The 18,281-nt window shown below is 42.3% G+C and overlaps 2 protein-coding genes across 4 annotated transcripts in view; both read right to left on the bottom strand.

The window, feature by feature from the left end:
• LOC112136162 (membrane-associated phosphatidylinositol transfer protein 2) overlaps window positions 1-4,235 on the bottom strand; it is a 71,410-nt gene extending 67,175 nt beyond the window's left edge. Inside the window, exons 1-2 of one of the 2 annotated variants that reach the window (XM_024257757.2) lie at window positions 4,099-4,235; window positions 3,513-3,774 (exon numbers count right to left, since the gene is read on the bottom strand). The gene's annotated coding sequence lies outside the window, so the exon portion shown is untranslated. Of the gene's footprint in view, window positions 1-3,512; window positions 4,063-4,098 lie in introns of those variants that run through there. The other variant, XM_024257760.2, reaches the window with a different exon arrangement.
• A 291-nt stretch (window positions 4,236-4,526) lies between these two features.
• The window catches only part of LOC112163299 (M-phase phosphoprotein 9), a 17,812-nt gene continuing 4,057 nt past the window's right edge, over window positions 4,527-18,281 (bottom strand). The window contains exons 3-24 of one of the 2 annotated variants that reach the window (XM_024299626.2): window positions 17,849-17,996; window positions 16,365-16,454; window positions 15,818-16,293; window positions 15,578-15,734; window positions 15,418-15,490; window positions 14,603-14,706; window positions 14,416-14,529; window positions 13,563-13,954; window positions 13,345-13,494; window positions 13,184-13,271; window positions 12,884-13,099; window positions 12,100-12,147; window positions 11,958-12,022; window positions 9,854-9,955; window positions 9,586-9,771; window positions 9,367-9,521; window positions 8,094-8,315; window positions 7,852-7,972; window positions 7,604-7,695; window positions 6,388-6,587; window positions 6,237-6,305; window positions 4,527-5,272 (exon numbers count right to left, since the gene is read on the bottom strand). In XM_024299626.2, coding sequence (XP_024155394.1) covers window positions 5,171-5,272; window positions 6,237-6,305; window positions 6,388-6,587; window positions 7,604-7,695; window positions 7,852-7,972; window positions 8,094-8,315; window positions 9,367-9,521; window positions 9,586-9,771; window positions 9,854-9,955; window positions 11,958-12,022; window positions 12,100-12,147; window positions 12,884-13,099; window positions 13,184-13,271; window positions 13,345-13,494; window positions 13,563-13,954; window positions 14,416-14,529; window positions 14,603-14,706; window positions 15,418-15,490; window positions 15,578-15,734; window positions 15,818-16,293; window positions 16,365-16,454; window positions 17,849-17,996 — 3,370 coding nt within the window. In that variant the 3' untranslated portion in view covers window positions 4,527-5,170. The remainder of the gene's footprint in view (window positions 5,273-6,236; window positions 6,306-6,387; window positions 6,588-7,603; window positions 7,696-7,851; window positions 7,973-8,093; window positions 8,316-9,366; window positions 9,522-9,585; window positions 9,772-9,853; window positions 9,956-11,957; window positions 12,023-12,099; window positions 12,148-12,883; window positions 13,100-13,183; window positions 13,272-13,344; window positions 13,495-13,562; window positions 13,955-14,415; window positions 14,530-14,602; window positions 14,707-15,417; window positions 15,491-15,577; window positions 15,735-15,817; window positions 16,294-16,364; window positions 16,455-17,848; window positions 17,997-18,281) is intronic. The other variant, XM_024299628.2, reaches the window with a different exon arrangement.

Genomic DNA, 18,281 nt, shown 5'->3' with positions numbered 1-18,281 from the left:
TGTATGATTCTTTGAACAATAATTTTTTGATAATAAAAAAACAAAAAATTAGGGGGTCCATTTTGGAAATAGGTCCTCTTTTATAGGTGGCTAGCCCCACCCCTTCACCAAACCAACTCAATTACTAATCAAAAATTAAACATATCCTAAGAAACGAACATTCATATGCATTTTACTTTTAAGAAATTCAACATAATGAAACAAAAATATGTCTCCCCGTAAACATAAATTCCTAAACAAAAACATAAAATACAAAGAAAACATTTTTCATTTTAACCAGGCCTGTCAAAGGAAACCAAAATGTACTCAAATCACTTTGTCAAGCCCTCACTCAGTGACAGACGTGCTATGTCACACTGCTAAAATGATTTAGCCAATAAATTTAAATATCATACCGAATACTAAATGTGTAGGAAAAATCTGAATAATTACAAAAAAGACTAAAATGCTAACTTAAGTGCAAACAGAAGCTAATTTCTGAGATACATTGCTATTTTTTTATTGTTTAACTAGCAAAGACTGTCACACAAAAGGTGTTGATAATTATTGTGATCTTTTTTTTAAATTGACCCTTGTTTTTTTGCTTTTTTGACGGGTTATCATTTATCAGCTGCCATTTTACGAAACACAGCCTTCGTCTGAATTCCTGAACTACTCACTAGCCTCTAAAAGACGGCATAATACAGCACTATTCAGTGGATTTTTGACTAAATTCAGACACATACTCATCAGTACTATTTTTTTAAACTGCAAATATGATATAATCCACTTTCAAAGCTAATAAATTAAACATTTTATGAAGACTATTTATGAATCCACTGTGTTTTGATCATGATTTATAAAGAAATAATTTACAATTTTTCTTTTCAAATAGAATATCACTCAAACGTAATGTATTGTAGTCTATATTCGCAATGTAGTTAGTTAGCAACTTCTGGGAAATTTTCAGGGCACTAGATTTTAGAGTTGTGAATTCGCTCTACAAAGGCCTATTTACATAGTGCACAAAGTGGTAAGTCGTGAGTTAATTTGGTCACAAGTGTTTCCAAACTGATCAATAAATCGTTCACGCTTTAGAAAGAAACCTGAGCAGATGAACCAGAACTGCTAGTTAACAGATGTTCAAGTTGGTCTAATAAAATCAACACATTCTCTGTGTAAAAGTCTATAAAAACATACAGAGAAAGTAAAATATTAAACTCTGATCATTGTAACATATTAAAATGAAAACCATGTAGAGTCAAAATTCCAAACTGAGAAGTAAAAAAGCTCAAAAACAATAAACCTCTAAGCAAAACTTTTAAAGTCACTAAACGTCCCAATTTCAACTGAATTTACATTTTAGAAACCAGAGAGGAGTCGTTTCCGTCTGTCTTAAATCCTCCTCATAGAGCTCAGTCTCTAGACGACTTATAATGACCCCCCACACCCGGCGGTATAAATGTGTGTGCACGCTCATAGACCATTGCACACGGCGGGGGAACTGCCTGCAGCGTCTGAAGGCAGCGATAGCTCTGAACTTTCTCTCCTTCAATGAAAAGAAAGCTGCAATCTTTCGTTTTGGGAATCCTGAGCCATTAAACGGTTCTGTCCGTGTTATCGGTCCACTGAGCTCTCTGAGTCTCGCCAAAAGCCTCGCAGTAATCGCTGAGAACTCTTTAAATTGGAGCTCAGATTAGTTCTGTGGTCAGAAGTATTTTTCTGTATTTTAGAGAGGTGTGAAGTGAAGTCTGGGCTGGACCGTTGAAATGTTCTATCTTAAGGTCCGGATCAATCATCTCATCGCTCAGATGTTCTCTAGTAAAGGCTGATATGACTGCCCCTGTTTTCATTTTAGGATTTAGATTTTTTCAAAAGGGATTTTTCTGAATAATTATTTTGTTGTTCTGTAATACACAAACCATGGATCAAAACCCAAAAACTGACGTTTGAACCAGATTGCGGGGAAAGTAAACCAGATCTCATTTAGACTATTATAATCAACAAAAGTTGTAGCAGAGCTGAGAATCTAATCTGGATCAGAACAATGTTCTAAACACATTAGGAAAAACAGTATTAGAACAGAATGCAGACAATAGAGCGACTGAGTCAAAGTTTTGATCTGAATCACCCTGAGACGCTGTAGGAAAACCTTAAAGTCAAACTCCAAATGTCTTTTGATCTATTAAAACTGTTCCCAGTGGTTTTTTCAGTTATGATTATGCTGTTTTTAGCCAAAAAATGTTTATAAAAATTGTTTCTAGGACATAGTTTCAGCAGGAGTTTATCAGAAATTCACCTTCGAGTTGTGGTAATCGATACAGAGAAGCCACGCCCCCCTTCGTATGCCCATTGCTAAGAACTGGGAAAAGGGAGCTTGTGTTTCCCCCAGTGTATTTTCTGTCACAAAAGCCTCGTTTCCACTGAGCAGTCCGGTCTGGTACCGCCCAGTCCGGTATTTTGAGCAATTTCATTGTTAAATGGACCAATTAAACCAGGGGCGTCAAACTCAATCGCACAAGGGGCCAAAATCCAAAACACACCTTAGGTAGCGGGCCGAACTGGATAAACATTCATTGAATACTCTAAAACTACACTTTTAGGAGTTTAGCTACTATTTCAGCTCCATGCTAGCTGTTTTGGCTAACCAATATTTTTCGCATTTAGCTAATACTTTAGCTGACTATCAACTTCCGCATTTTCAGCTATCAGCACTAGCATCTTCAGCCAAATTCAGTTTACAGCATTTACACTAGCATTGTCGTAGGTAATGCTGTATATCTAGGTTTTAGTTAATTTAAAGCTAATGATGGTTAAGATGTGTGCTTTACATCCACTTCGCGCATGACCCGATTAGTCGACCAATCGGTGATTAGTTGACTATAAATATAATCGTTTGTGGCAGCACCATTTTCCACTATCAATATAATCGATTTCTATCAATCAATACTAAAGATAGGTCGATTCGATTAGCAGCCTGCCTTACCCAGATCGATCTGGTTGGATAAATCATTGACTAATTGTTACACACCTACTGCGTTACGTAGATAGGATTGAATTTTCTTCATTTTAAAATAACTTCATTTCAAAACTGTGTTTCGTATTTACTTAACCAATATTTTAAAAAAGTATTTGATCTTAAGTATAAGAAACAAACATTTAAATAGGAAACCAGGACAGGGAATAACACATTAATAAACCAATTCTGTCCATCACAGGACATAATGCTCAGAAATAAGAAGTAGCACACCTATAGTAATTAAGACTCTGCTAATCAGAGACAATCAACATAATCGTATTCAAACTGCCTCTGTGTGGAGCTCCATAAGATCTGTGGCCCCTACAGCCTCCATTGGTGACTTTGTGGCCCCCACCTGATTTGCAGCATAATTTAACTCTGACAGAGACAATACTGGAATCAATTATCGTCCTAATTAATGAGGACAGGTGAGTTAATTAGCAATGTAATGATGTCATCAAGTCAGAGCCTCCACATACCCATCATCCTCAGCATGACGATCTCAAAGGCTCACCTGCAGCTCCGCAGCCGGACCTCCTCGGTACAGGAATCGCACCGCTGTGGTTTGACGGTCCTCTGAGGGCGGGAGATCCAGCCTGAGGATGACGGCGCTCCCTCGGTGTGTTTGTGTCCCGCGCGGAGGGTCCTGCCGCTCCCCTCACGCGGCGCTCCTTCGGCGGGGTTCCTCCCGCCTGTCTGCGACTGTCAGCGCCACGCTCTTCACCGCCCGAAGCCCCGCTGCTCAGACCGGGCTTCAGCGTCAGTGCTGCCGGCGGCTGAGGAGAGTTTTTTTCCTCTGGTCACAACCACATCTGAACTCGAGCCTTCCCCGGCTCTGAGGCGGGAAGATGGCGCCCCCGTGCGGCTGCTGAGTTAGTTTAAAAAAATGCTCGTACATAGAAAATAATTGAGCAAAAACAAAGATATTAATGCATGTACGTCAATTAATAATTATTTATTATATAAATTAAACATTTTTTCAAACTAAAATTACAGAAAATGTTCTTAGTTTGAAAAACGTTTGATTTGCAGTAAAATAAAAATGACCCAGAATAACGACAAAATATAGCAGTAAAAACATTTAATTGTGTAATACTTACTTTCTGATAGCTAAAGACATATAACTGCTTATTAAAGTAAGGTTAAGTCATTTGTACTCATACTTTTTGGGAAAATAGCTAACATCATCGCTGCTAGCTAAACTTTCCCGCTTCAATTCAGGACCGGAAGGAGCGTCAAGACGTTTTTTCTTTAAAATATATATTTTTAATAATAATTAAAAGAGGAAAGATAAAATTTTCCCAAAAAATCTGATATCAGAACCTGATAAATAAATCTGATATTTATTTAATAAATAAAATATACATTTTTTTATACATTTATAAAGGACTTTATCAGTACAACACTGATGTCATAGTTTAAAGTTTGTTCATTCATTCATCTTCTTAGCCAACTGTCCCTTTTGGGATCATTGGGTAACCCGACTACCGATGGGCGAAGGCTTTAAAAGAAAAACTTTTCTTTCAGATTTGTTAAAAAAAGATTGCTTTATTGTGCAACAACATTACAGGTCCAGTTAAAAGTTCAATCTGTGAGAAAAAGAAGACAGAAAACAGTGCAAAAAAGTAAATAAATAAAAAATCCTGACAGCTTAAAGGAGAAACGGTCGCTGATAATCTGAAATGTGTCGACACTGCAATAGAAGTCCATCACAAACTGAAAGAAAAAAGCCTCAAAATGGAAAGTAAACAAGAAAAAAGGCAAATTGATTCAAGTAAACAAATATTTCCTTCAAGTTGAGTAAGTTTGGCCCAAAATGTTATGAACTAAAAAACATTCAAAGCAATAAAAACATGAATCCATAAAAATCGAAATGGTAAATATTGACAAAAACATTAAAAATGGATGTTGTGGTATTCAATATAAAGGAATGTTACACTGTAAATTCACATTTTAAACACAAATTCTTTAAGAAGAAATGTACTCTTTAATGTCATAAAACTTTATCATTTCAATATTTTCCTGACTATAAAAGTAAACGACTGTACAAATCTGTTTTACTAAAAATAGACTCCAAATATCGCAATAAGTTTCCATCGTATAAAAAATATCCCAGAGTAACCAGTATAAAAGACGTGGGTGTAGGTCTGCTGTACAATCCGTGTGACATTCCTAAACGTTGGCAGAAGAGCGGAGGATGTGGAATCTCTTCAGGAACATTCGGATGGAGCCCAGATCGCGGTTCAGACGCTCCAGACGGTTCTCTAAAGCCGCCTGTGAAAAAAAAAAACGTAGGTTAGACAAAAAGGCTAGCATGTAGCTGAAAAAATGGCTAAACTTCAAAATATCTTAAAAACTGAAGAAAAAAAAACTACCTAAATTGACCAAAACAGCTAGCTTGTAAATATTAGCCTAACTCCAATACAGTCTAAAAACTTAAAAAGAAAAGCCTAAATTACCCAAAAAGCTAGATGTAGCTGAAACATTAGCTACGGGGTTCCTACACATTTCCTCAAGTTAAATTTATGACCTTTTAAGACCTTGCAAATGAAAAATTTAGACTTTAATTCCCAACTCTATGGACGAAGAAAAAAAGAAATCCTTGTCAGTAACGGAGAAACGTAATCAATTTCAGTTTAAATTTCAGTAATTAAATTACAATTACTAGACTGCAGAAAACCTTCATTACTTCATAACACATGTTGGTGCAGTAAAACCATCAGAGACTAATAAACCAAATTTGTGTTAACAGTCGACTCTGGTGTTTTCATTTGGTTAAATGAAAACAAAACGGCAAAAAAGGTAAATATTTAATTGATTGTTATAATAAAGAACTCGATAAATGCAGGGAATGCAAATCCTTTCTCACTTTCTTCTCTTCTAATTTTAGCTTCTATATCTTCATCCTCACTTGCAATCTTCCTCTTGAACAATCTTCCCTGCATTGCTCTTTTTTTAAGGATTTTTACTAATAAAACTAATTTATTTGCTGCATGTTTCACTTCAACGATTGGATTATTGTTTTATCTTGAACTTTAAATCACAATTGTGTTCAGAACCTGCATGAGAGAGTGTACCAGAGAGCCACAATGGAGGCCTAACACAACTCTGAAGACCCCTGCTCTAGTCTGCCCCCTACAGGTGAACATGCTGTGATTCACCCAGAAAAAGTTATGTTTCCGATTAGAGAAGTGAGACTTTGTTTTAGGAGAGAAAGAGTTTAACAGGATAAACTCACCTCATCCAAGCGGGTCTGCAGACTGACTCTCCCGCCTGCTCCGGGGATCCGGCTCAAAGCGGCTTCAACCTGAACCACAGAGACACTTCTTCAGAAGAACACCCCGATGAGGCGGTCTGCTGGGGGGGGTCTGCGGTCCACTGCAACTCACCTGCAGTTTTTCTTGAGTGAGCTCGTCAAAGAGCCTCTCCGCCTCGGCCAGAGACTCGGGTCTGTCCGGGTTCAGCAGAACCGAGTCCTCGCCGGGGTCCTGCAGGTCCGGCCCGCTGCAGCCTCGCTGCTGCTCCCAGCCCAGCTGGGGGGCACCTTCGGAGGGTTTGGTGCTGGCGCCGAAGGCTGGATCCTGAGGCTCTGAGGAGCAGGAGGACACAGAACATCAACCAGGATTCTCATCAGCAGAACGAAAACATTCTGGAAGCTTCTTCCTCTGAAGTCTGATAAAACCGAAGCAGTTCTTGGACCCGATTGGATATGATCCCAGTAACAGATTAGTCGACTAATCGACTATTAAAATAATCAACGACTAATTTAATAGTGGATTAGTCGTTACTTTATATTATATGGAGTCAGAGTGTAGTAAAGTTGAAAGTTATAACGACATTCTGTTAGATTATTTTGTCATTTATTAAGATTTTTAAGACTATTTGGAGTTCATCTAATATTTCAGCTAAATGCTAGCTACTTTGGCTAATTTTCTTGTTTTCTAGGCTCATTTTGAGTTTACCAAATATTTCAGCTGCATGCCAACTGTTTTTTCTAACTTGGATTTTTTTCAGTTTTTTAGACTAATTTGGCATTTAGCTCATAATTTACCTGACAATCAGCTTCAGCGTTTTCAGCTGTAAACTTCAGCATCTTCAGCTATCAGCACCTGCATCTTCATTGGCCAAATTCAACTTCCAGCATTCACACTAGCATTATCACAGGTAATGTTCTATATCTAGCTCTTAGTTCGTTTAAAGCTAATGACGATTAAGATATTTGCTTTATATCCAGTTTGCTCATGACCCGATTAGTGGACTATTAAAATAATCGTTTGGGGCAGCTCTACCAACTAAAGGTTTCCATCTCCAAAGTATTTCTGGAATCAACATCAGGCTGATCCCCAGATGAAGGAAACTGGTAGAATTCTCTTCATGGCTGCCCGATGAAAGTATATATATAATCTCCATCTTTAGGAAGAGCCTCAAAACCTTCTTTTTGGACAGGTTCTGGTTCAGGTTGACCCTGTTGTCCTGCTGCTAGATCCTCTGATGAATATGTAGACGGCCTGAGGATACGTTAGGAGGAGCCAGGATTTTGCTCTGTATCATCCCCTGACTGAAATGACCTTCTTCCTGAACCTTTTGGGTCTCAGAGTGACAAACCTCGGCTACTGTTTCTGTCGGCGAACTGCAGCCTCTTTCTGGGGCTGCCGCTGTGGAACGAGTGGCGTCTTCTGTCCGTCTCTCCGTCCAACCTGCAGACGACCAAACAACATCGTTCCAGAGTCGCCGAATAACAAACATCAGAATAAGACTCCTAAGAAAAAGAGTTCTGAAGGTTCTGCTGGGCTATGCCCTCGTGAAGAGAATGTGAACGATAGGAGGCGGAGACTCAGTGAGAGGCGCCTCACCTGTGCTGCAGGTGCTCCTCTCGTGGCAGCGGGTGACCGAACGCGGTGGAGAAGTTCTCGGTGGGGCAGCGTTTGGGGCTGGACTTTGCAGACAGAGGCTTCAGTAACGTCTCTCTCTTCGCTGTTTGGAAGAAAGAACATTTGGAACTGAAAGATTTGAAGTTCTTTCAGAGAACGGGCTCGGGTTCTGGAGCAGGTCTCGTCTGACAGTTTGCAGAAGAAGAAGCAGTGGTTCTGCTTACTGGGCGTGGTAGGGGCGCCGTTCCTCTGCGCTGGCGGGGGCAGTGAGGACGAGCGGTGGCTGTCTGGAGACAGACTCCTCCGGGCTCGCAGCAGAGCCGCTCCTCTGGGTCCTCCTCGCTCGGCTGCAGGTTTGGGTTCATGGAGAACCTCGGCTCGCTCTGGAAGCAGCTCTTTGTGCTTCCGCTCCACGAACCCGACCGTGGTCCTGTGGCGGCCGACCCCTGCAGGGACCCGAGTGTGAGTCAGGATCTCCTCAACCCGTAAACTTTTGGAGCAACAGTCAGGAAAGTCTTCCCCCTTTATCGGAGTTCCAGCCTGAATCCCTGGAATGATGCTGGAAGGTTTTTATTCACTTAACCCAGAGGTCAGCAACCTTTAGCCTTCAGTAAAAGAGCCATTCTACTGATCAAAACCTAAAAGGAGCCACAAAGTCCGACTTTAGCCTTTAAGAAATTTAAATTTGTATTCTTTACATTCTTTTTTTTTATAAATAAGAATTTTGTCTATTTTTTGGCACGAACCAAAGTAAAAATATAAAAAGAAATCTCTCTTTTTTTACCTTTACCTGTAATAGATGCCAAATAAGCCTAAAAAGCTAGCTCGTTGCTTAAATATTAGCTGAACTCGGAAATAGCCTAAAATTCCTCAGTAAACTAAATTGGTCAAAAACGTTAGCATGTTGCTAAAATAGAAGCTAAACTCCAAATTTTTTGAAAATGACTATAAAAGATGAAAACAGCCCATGAATATATTTAAAGGCTTGTTGATAATCTACTTAAAATTTGAGAATTTAAAGACTTTCTCATTCATTTCCTATGGGGCATATTTTGCTAAATATTTCAAAAACCATAAAGTTTATGAAAACCAAAAATACAATCAGTAATGTCCTGAACGAGATGAACGTTTTGATACCACGATTGCTGAATTTGAGTTAAAAGCATACGGAAAAGAGCAGGAGGATCACTATAGTGAAAATAGATATATACTATAGTATTCTTTACTATAGTATAGAATGCTTTAAAACATTCACACAATAAATGCTAATTAAGTAATCCTTACTTCAAAAAATGACCATTTTATTTTTCTTCACCATGGAGAGCTCAAAGACCCACGTGTGTCTCTGGAGCTTCAGGCTGCAGACCTCTGACTTATCCCAAAACAATTTTGCCCACAAATTTTTCATTAAACCTTTTCTAACTCCGCCCCTTTTTGTGGTCACCATGACCAGGACAGTGTGGTCAGGACAGTCTGGATGTGGCGTTGGCGTCTTACATGGCGCCCGGCTCTCGGTGGCTCTAGTCTCCTCCAGCTCTATCAGGGCCTTCATCACTGGCGTCAGCGGGCTGGACCCGTCTCTCCGGGCTCCGCCCCACTCCGGCGCTCTGCTCCGAGGAAGACTCTGCTCGCACTCGGGAGGAGATGCACACCTGCAGACGAGGAGCTCCGTAAACCACCTCCTTCGGTCTGACCAAACGGACCGATCCGACCCACCTCCAGCTCCCATCAGCTGAGGACGCGTCCGCGGAGCTCCCCGACGAGGCCGACCTCCTCTGGAGACCCGCCTGCTGGTTCTGTGGCTTCCGGGCGCCGTTCAGCTGGTCGGACTTCCTGCGAGAGACGTCCGGCTCCACTGCACTTTTGCTTGGCGACAGCAGCAGGTCCGGGTGGTGGAAGAGGCTGCAGAGATTCAGAACCAGACGTCAGCGGCGCGTCCACGTGGTCATCCGGATGATTCCTCTGAGAGGTTTGAGGGTCTCACCCCGCCCCCGACGGCTGAGCGTGGCTCTGGGGAACGTACCGGGCCCGGGCCTGGTTCTCGTGCTCCAGCTGCTTGACCTGAGCCTCCAGCTTGGAGACAACTCTGAGGATTCACACAAACATTCAGCTGAAGTCCTGAAAACCCCAAAACCCGAACTGAAGACCAAACAGAAATGTCTAAAATAATTCATATTAGAAGAAAAGGGCAAAAAAAAGTGCTTTAAGACAAAACAGAAAAGAGCAACAGAACCATGAAAGAACAGTCAAAAAGTTATGAGGATAAAGTTGTAGAATTATAAGAAAGAAGTCAAAACTTTACGACAACAAAGTTGTATAAATATGACAAAAAAATTGCAATTTTACAAGGAAAAGGCATGTTTTTGGTTTTTCAAAAATAATTTAGCTTTAACAATGTTTCAAAGCAGGTTCTTCTGACTGCGAGTAAAAAAAATAACAAGAAAGTGGAAGAACCGAGTTCCACAAAGTTTAGACACAATACACAAAATCTTTAAAATGGAAAAATTGACAGATACACTCAAAATTTAAAAAAAAATTAAAGTTTGGTCTAAATGTATTAAGACACACAGCTATGGAGCTATTTTGGTGGCAAAAATATTTGAAACCCAAATAAAACATTTTGAAAAACTATTTGGCCAAAAACAAGTAAAATTTGAACATGTTATATGTTTTTGATTCACCTTGCCTTGTTCTTTTTCTTCTAACTTATGGAGTACAAAAACGACGCCTGAAAAGGATCTTCAGAAAAAAATGTAAAGCTGCTGCGCATGAAATCTTTTTAAATATATATACATATAATTATGAAAAAATAAATAAAAATGTTTCAAAAAAGACAATAGAACAGAACATGTTTCACTTAAGTTGTAAATAGGATGGACATCACACCACTCTGCTTCACTTTTTAGTAAACTGGATTTTCAAGAAATTGCAACTTTATTTTGAAAAAATTTCAATGTAAAATTACAACTTTTTAAGTTATAAATTTACAATTTTGTTCTTGTGAAATTCTTATTTCTTTCTTTACTTTATTCTTATATATTATTCTTTACTGGTGGCCCTAATACTCCATTGAAAGAAAAGGGAGGGGGCAGAAAATCAATCAAATTTACACCACTCCATCATTTTAAATAATTGTACTTTCTTTAGGAAAACCTGACTAAAATGATTAAATCAACCGCCGCAGGGGGCCCTGCTATTGCTCGGCTGGGGCCCCCAAACTGGATCCGCCACTGCATCAACGTATTTACATTTTAAAAGAGTTTCAGCTAAAAGCTGCACATCTGAAAAAAAAAAAGTCTCCTCCAGACCGAATCATCAGAAAATCTGAAACTAAACTACACAAAGACACATTTTCACTTAAAGAAATGTTTAGATCGTTTTGATGTTTTTGTGTTTGTGAGAAAAAAAATCTAAAAACAAAAAGTACTCAACTTTGATACTTAAAAAATCAAACAAACTTGCACTTGATCGGATCAGAACCAGATTTGAAAAAAACTCTCGAAAGAAGAAACTAAGTGAGGGTGGGATTATATAAACTCTCTTCTTCCCACTGTTTTTCAATCAATCAAACTCTATTTTGTTTTTTTTTTGTTTTGATTATTTCAAATCTGCAGGCGAGGAAAAAGGTTTTTTTGTCCTGATAATTTTTAGGTTTGCTGAATTTTTTTTTTAAGTTGCTGAAAACAAGTTAAAAACAAATATTACATGATAGCACCAATATTTTTATAGACATTTAGCAGCAAGTCTGAGAAAAACTCACAGAGAAAAGAGGAAATTCAACAATCAGTTTGTTTAAAACTAAAATATTCATCAAACTATTCAAATTATCAATTATTCAATTAAAGTTTTGACTTAATAACTTAATTTTTTTCCATATTTCTAATACCAAAAAATAAATTGATTTATTACCAATAAGAACAATATTATCAATAAAATAATGAAAAATGAACCTTCATTCTAGAATGGATCATTTAATGAGTTTCATCCTGAAACTTAAAGACATAAAGAATCGTGGCAGGAGTTCTGACAGGAGGCGGAGCCTCCATAACGACATGATCTTCGCTCAGATCCATCAGGGATCCTCTCACCTCTTCAGCTCTGAGATGTGATCGCTGGCGTCCACGAGTTTGCTCTCTGTGGACACCAGGTTGTTCTGCAGAAACACAGAGATCAATGAAGATCTGTTTTCATCAAACGGTTTCCATCGAGAGGCTGAACGGCTTCGGTTACCTTCACAGACTCGTGCTCCTTGGTTAGACAGTCGTATTCTGAGAGCAGCTGAGGAAACAAAACCAAAATATGGTCAGTTTTCATGCCAGACATCAGTGGATGCAGTTTATTTTGTTTTGATGAAGAGAACCACGGCTGTGGAAGTTCCGTTTGTTCAGGTTAATTTGAACGGTTTTAGGAGCAAAGCTCCACAAGAAGCTGAATTTACTGCAAAGCTGCTTCATGAATCAAAGAAACGTGATGCTGGCCAGGAGTCTGCTGAAAAAACGTCTGCAAGAGTCAAACTGTGTTTTTAAGAGAGCAAATGCTAGAATGAACTTTTTTTTACTTTTACAAATTTCTTTATTTTTATTTACCTGTTCTGGGTTCAGGAGCATAAAGAATTTAAGCTAGGTCAGCTCATGAGCTGTAAGTCCCAAAACGGTGAGTTTGTATAGCTAAGTCGGCAACCTTTAACAGTAAAAGAGCCATTTAAGTTTGTTTTCTACTGAACAAAACCTAGAAGGAGCCATAAAGTCTTACTTTAACCTATAATAAATGTGGATTTGCATTCATGACCTTCTTTATTTTTAATAATAAATATGAATTGTCTATTTTTTGGCACGAACAAAAGCAAAAATATGAAAAGAACCTAACATCTGTCAAAACGTGAGACAGAGACATCTGCAGACCAGATGATGTCAGCAAGAATCGCTGACTAATCGGTTATTAACGTGATCATTGGTGACAGCCGGATCAGATTTCACATCATTAAGACGAGCAGGCTCCGCCCTCCTGCACTCACGTCCTGCAGCATCTTGTACTCTCTCTCCCTCCTCGCCTGCTTCTCGTCGGCGTCCCGGCACGCCGTCTGCGCCGCCTCCTCCAGCTGCTGCACGCGGGTCCTCAAGCGGCTCGCCAGGGCGTCCTTCTCTCTGCCCGAGCGCTTGCTTTCTTCTAGGCGCTGCTGCAGCGACTTCACGGTGGCGGCGGCCGCGGCGTATCGCTCCGCCCACTCTGCCTAACAACAGAGAGCGCAGGGATTTTTAACAACGAACTACTTCAGTCCCTCGTTATAAACATGTAAATAAAGACTCCAGAATACCAGTTTCTTTTCCAGCGACAGGTTGGTCTGCTCCAGGTCCTGAATGTGCTGCGTGGCGTCGACCAGAGCCTCCTCCAGGTGTCTGCACCTACGGGTAAACGGACAGCGCGTTACGGCCTGGCGTCCGTCGGCGGCGCCAATGACTGCGCCCTCATACACACCTCTCTGTCAGCGCCTGGTTGCTCTTCTCCAGATCCCGCGGCAGGTCTCGCAGTTGGAGTTTCTCCCGCAGGGTTTGGATCTCGGACTCGTAGTAGGCCTTCAGGTCCGCCACGTGTCGGGAATGCTTTTCTCTCAGGTTCTGCCGGAGTCTGAGGACAGAGAGGAAGCGTGAGGGCGGAGCTCGGGCGGAGGACGCTCAGATGCTGATCGGGCTCACAGAGAAAGGACGATGGGATCCTCCAGAGATGAAGATCTCTCCGCCTGTGGACCCTCCGCCGGCCTCAGAGCAGAACCGCGGGTTGGACCGGGCTTCGGGGGGCCGGTGAGGGCGCGGCTCCCCTCCTCTTCGGTGGCCGTGTGCTGCTGGCTGTCTGTGGGGGAGAGCTGGGTTTTGGGGGGAGACGGCCCGGAAACACTGGAGGCCTCGGAGACGCAGTCGGGGGGGTTGGGGTTATACTCTGCCATGCTGTCAGGGGTCACGGGGGTCCCGACTCTGGGGTACAGGTGAGGCTGAGCGGCGAGGGAGGGGCTGCTGAAGAAGGAGGGGGAGGTGAAGCCGGAGGTGTGGTCGGACTGCCGCGGGTTTGCCGTTGCGTCCAACGTCAGCACCTGCAGAACCAAGTCAGAACCTCAGAGTTCCATCAGGAGCAACAGCTGATCAGATGCTGTAATTCACATGCGTCAAAGTCAAGGCCCGGGGGCCGGAAGGATAATCGGTAGTCAGTATCGTGCATCACTAGCTGTAAGTTGGCGGTAGAGAGTCTAAACAAAGGGATGATGGGATATCAGTGGAGGCTTACTTCTGTGCCATAGATTCTGCTCACAACTCTGAGGTGAATTTCTAACAAAATACAGCTGGTCTGCAGAAACTTAAGTTCTAGAAAACTACACTTTTTTAAAATTAAGCCTAAAAACTGCATAATCATAATTAACAGACCACAGAGAACCCTTTAAACTTCATCAGATGATCGGAGTGGGCCTTGATGAGCAGTGAGGGAATTCAGACAACTGTTGTTGACACTAGAGTTTAGCACTGAGAGCAGAATTATGACCTGAGTCACGTGACACACCTGTGGCGACAGCGAGCGAGAAGTGCCGGAGCCTTCGCCGTCAGACCGTCTCCAGTCTCTGCGCTTGTTCTGATAAATCTCTCTGAGGGACAGCCGGGGCTCCTGGGGGGGGTTCTGCGGGACACAGAGGGGTTGGCGAGCGTTCGGGACCCAGCATCACAGCCGCCCTGATGGGGGTTTTACTCACCAGGCTGTGGGACGCCTCCTGCAGGAGGAGGTAAGCGCCGCTGTCAAAGCTGTCCGGTAGGGGGCGGTAGAGCTCACACTCATTTAGGCGCCAGTAAGTAAAACCTGAAAACACAAAAGGTTTAAAACCACAGACTGAAAACATCCCCTCATGTTTCACCCAAATCCCCAAAAATACAAAACTCAGGACATGACATAAAAAAAAAATCATAAATTGCTCCTTTAATTTTTTTATTTTTGCTGTATAAATTTGTGATTTGTGCACTAAACTTGCTACTTTGTGCCCACAAATTAGCCTTTTGTAAACACATGTTAATATCTTGTGTGCTCCAACGTGTTCACACAAAATGGTAACTTGTACTCTCAAAATGGTAAACAGTATGTTAAAAATGCTAACTTGTGCATTTAAAATCACAGAAAATTCTAACTTGTATGCTCAAAATGCTAACTTGTGTGTTCAAAAAACTAACTTGTCTGCGCAAAATGCTAGCTTGTTCACACACAAATGCTAACTTGTACCTTCAAAATGCAAATTTGTTTAAACAAAATGCAAAATTTTTTTCCCATAATCCCAACTTGTATGGACAAAATGCTAACTTGTACCTTCAAAATGTTATCTTGTGCACTTAAAATGCTAATTTGTGCGTCTACAATGTAAACTTGTTCAGGCAAACTGCTAACTTGTATGCTCAAAATGTAACTTGTACTTTCAAAACACTAATTTGTTCACACAAGATGCTAACACCACCCCCCCTCACACCTGCCTTTACTCCCCCCTCATCCCCCTCATCTGTGTTTCCTGTCGTGGGGGGGTACCTGAGGCCTCGGACATCAGGCTGTCGCTCCTCATCAGCGGGAGGCAGCTGGACGCCGGCCTGACAGCTGGATGCTGAACCCACACAGAGACTGGAGTCAGGACGGTCACAGCAGAAGAATGTCGTGGAAACAGCCAGAACCCCGGTTCTGGTTCACATACCTGGTCCAGGTCCTGTAGACGGGTCTCTGTGCTGGGTTCTCTGAAGCTGCTGGTCTGACCGTGCTCCTCTGGGGTTTCGGGTGACGCCTGTTCCGACTTGCTCTTCTTGGGTCTGAGTTTCTGTCTCTGAGCCCAGGAGGTGAACTGCTGACAAACTCTGCAGAAGAGCAGAGTGGGAAGACTCGGTTTAATCCAGACCTGGTCTCAAGAGTCCGGCAGGTCGGCTGCAGGAGAACTCACTCTGGTGACTTCTGCTGGTTCTCTGCCGGATCCTTCCCTCCATCAGCCCTTTCACCGGAGAACGGCGGCTGGAACGTGGCCGCCGTCTCCGAGCGTTCCTGAAGGTTGGAGCTCCATCTGAGGTGCTCCGCTCCTTCGGTCTCTTCTAAGCCCCCCCCTGCAGGTTCCAGGCTGCTCTCCCAGGTGGTCAGGGTGCCGTAGCCGCTGCTGAGCCCCGTGGTGGCGTGCTCCTCCGCCTGGTTGTTGCTCTGTGATCTGGGAGGTGGCGGCGAAGGAGAGCTGAAGGTGCTGTGGACGGGGGCTGTCAGGCAGTCGGGCTGCGCGGGCGCCGTGCGGTGGACGAGGGGGAACACATAGGTGTCCTTCGTGTCTGTGGGGGTTTTGGCGAGGGGGGCCGGAGAGAAGTCGGCGTGCGTCTGCATGCTGGCCTGCCGGTTCTGGAGCTGCAGCAGAGCTTTGATTTCATCCTGAATCAACTGGAAATCAGGAAACATCAGTGAGTCTGCGGGACGGGGCTGAACCAGGAGATGCAAGAGGAGACCCAGACCTGAATTTGGCACTGGTACTGCTCCTGCTGGGCCAGGATCTGCTCCTGGTATTGCTTTTCGACCAGCTGGAACAGATGCAACCAGCGACTCTGGAGCAGAAACACAAATATTTCCACTGAAGGGAGAATGTAAACGACAAGCAGATAAAGATCCACTGAAAAATGTAACGTAAAGAAGGGGTCCCCAAACTTTATCTTGTGGGGGCCACACAGCTGTTATAATCTCTGATGGGGGGCCGGTGTCAGTTTGTAGGCTAACAGAAAAAGTGTAACAATCACAGCTTAAACGTGAAGATTTATGGATCTCCAGAAAGCCACACAGTCTAATTTTAAATAATTCATTTCTGGAATCTTCATTTAAAAAAATAAAACTAAACCTTTTATAAAAACTAGATATATAGCATAACCTGTGATAGATTAATAGCTGAAGATGCTTAAATTGATTGCTTAAAACACTGAAGCTGGTAGCTGAAATTACTGAAGGTAATAGCTAGCTAAAATATTAGCGAAGTGCCAATTTAGTAAAAAACTAAAAAAATTCTAAATTAGCAAAAACAGCTAGCATGTAGCTGAAATATTAGCTAAACTTCAAAATAGCCTAAAAAATGGAAAAAAGGCCAAATTAGCCAAAATCAGCAAGCATGTAGCTAAAATATATCGAAGAGTCAAATTAGCCGAAAAAATAAAAAAAAATGCCTAAATTAGCCAAAACAGCTAGCATGTAGCTGAAAATTTAGAAAAAGGCAAAATTAGCCTGAAAAATGAAAAAAAAAAATGTCAAATTTAGCCAAAACGGTTCGGGGGGCTGGGCTAAATGTGGAGGAGGGCCGGATCCAGCCCACAAGCTGCAGTTTGGGGACCTCTGAGGTAAAGCACTTTGTGCTGCAAATGTATAAAAAGGGCTTTATAAATAAAGTTTTGTTTAATCAGAGTCAGTTCAAGCTCACATCAACTGCCACACACCTGTGACAGGTGTTCTCCCCAACCACACCTCAAAAAAGTAAGCTTCCTGTTTTTTATCAGTTCTTATAACTAGACTGTGGGTTTGTTTTAAACATCTTTGTTTTTTTCAATTAACATTTTAACGTGTCTAACCGTCACTGTCCTGGTGGTGATGCTGAAGCCCCGCCCCCTCGATCAAAGCATATCCCAGAGTCAGCGAGAACGAGACGGACGTAGCATGAAGCAGCTGTAGTTACAGCGCCGCAGACGAGAGAAGAGGGGCAGCTTTTCTCTGAGGGTCTGTTCCAAAAGTTATTCAACAACCACAGGAGCCTGTCGCCGCTTTCCCATCATGCACCTCTGTGTCAGAGCTGTCTGTTCCTCACAAATCACATCTTTCGTCTGCACAGATCAGCTGCTTGCCTTTGTGTGTGCAGCGCTCTGCACACGTGCACGCGAGTGAGTGCACGGAGCTGTCAGCTGCACTAAAGAAAGTGACGGCTGGAAGTCCGGCGTCAGCGGCGAGCGCTCGGCGGTCTCACCTCACAGTCCTTCCAGACCTCGGGGTCGGTCTCCCCGCTGCTCTGGATCTCCTGCACCAGAGCCCTGAGGGTCTCCAGAGAGCTGGGGTTGATGAACGGGAGGCTCCTGGTTTGCTCAAAGGCTTCATCTGAGCTCAGACAGAGACGCCTGCGGACGACAGGATCAGACGGTTTCCACAAACTGACATGTCAATATATTTTTGAACTGCTTTTATGCTCAAACGAGTCCCGTCTTCTGCTCCAGTTTATGTCAACTAAACGTCATGAATCTTTCATGACATCCAGACTCCTAGCAGAACATTTATCTGTGATAAGCTTAAAATACACAGAGATGATTACAGTTGGGTGAAAAAATTGTAGATCACGATATAAATTGTTTTATATCACAATAATCATTTTATTCACAATAAAGTATATTTTCAAATATTCTCTG

The sequence above is a fragment of the Oryzias melastigma genome, linkage group LG12 (assembly GCF_002922805.2).
Source record: "Oryzias melastigma strain HK-1 linkage group LG12, ASM292280v2, whole genome shotgun sequence".
NCBI lineage: Eukaryota > Metazoa > Chordata > Actinopteri > Beloniformes > Adrianichthyidae > Oryzias > Oryzias melastigma.
The sequence above is the reverse complement of the archived record's forward strand: the minus strand, read 5'-3'. Positions and strand labels throughout refer to the sequence as shown.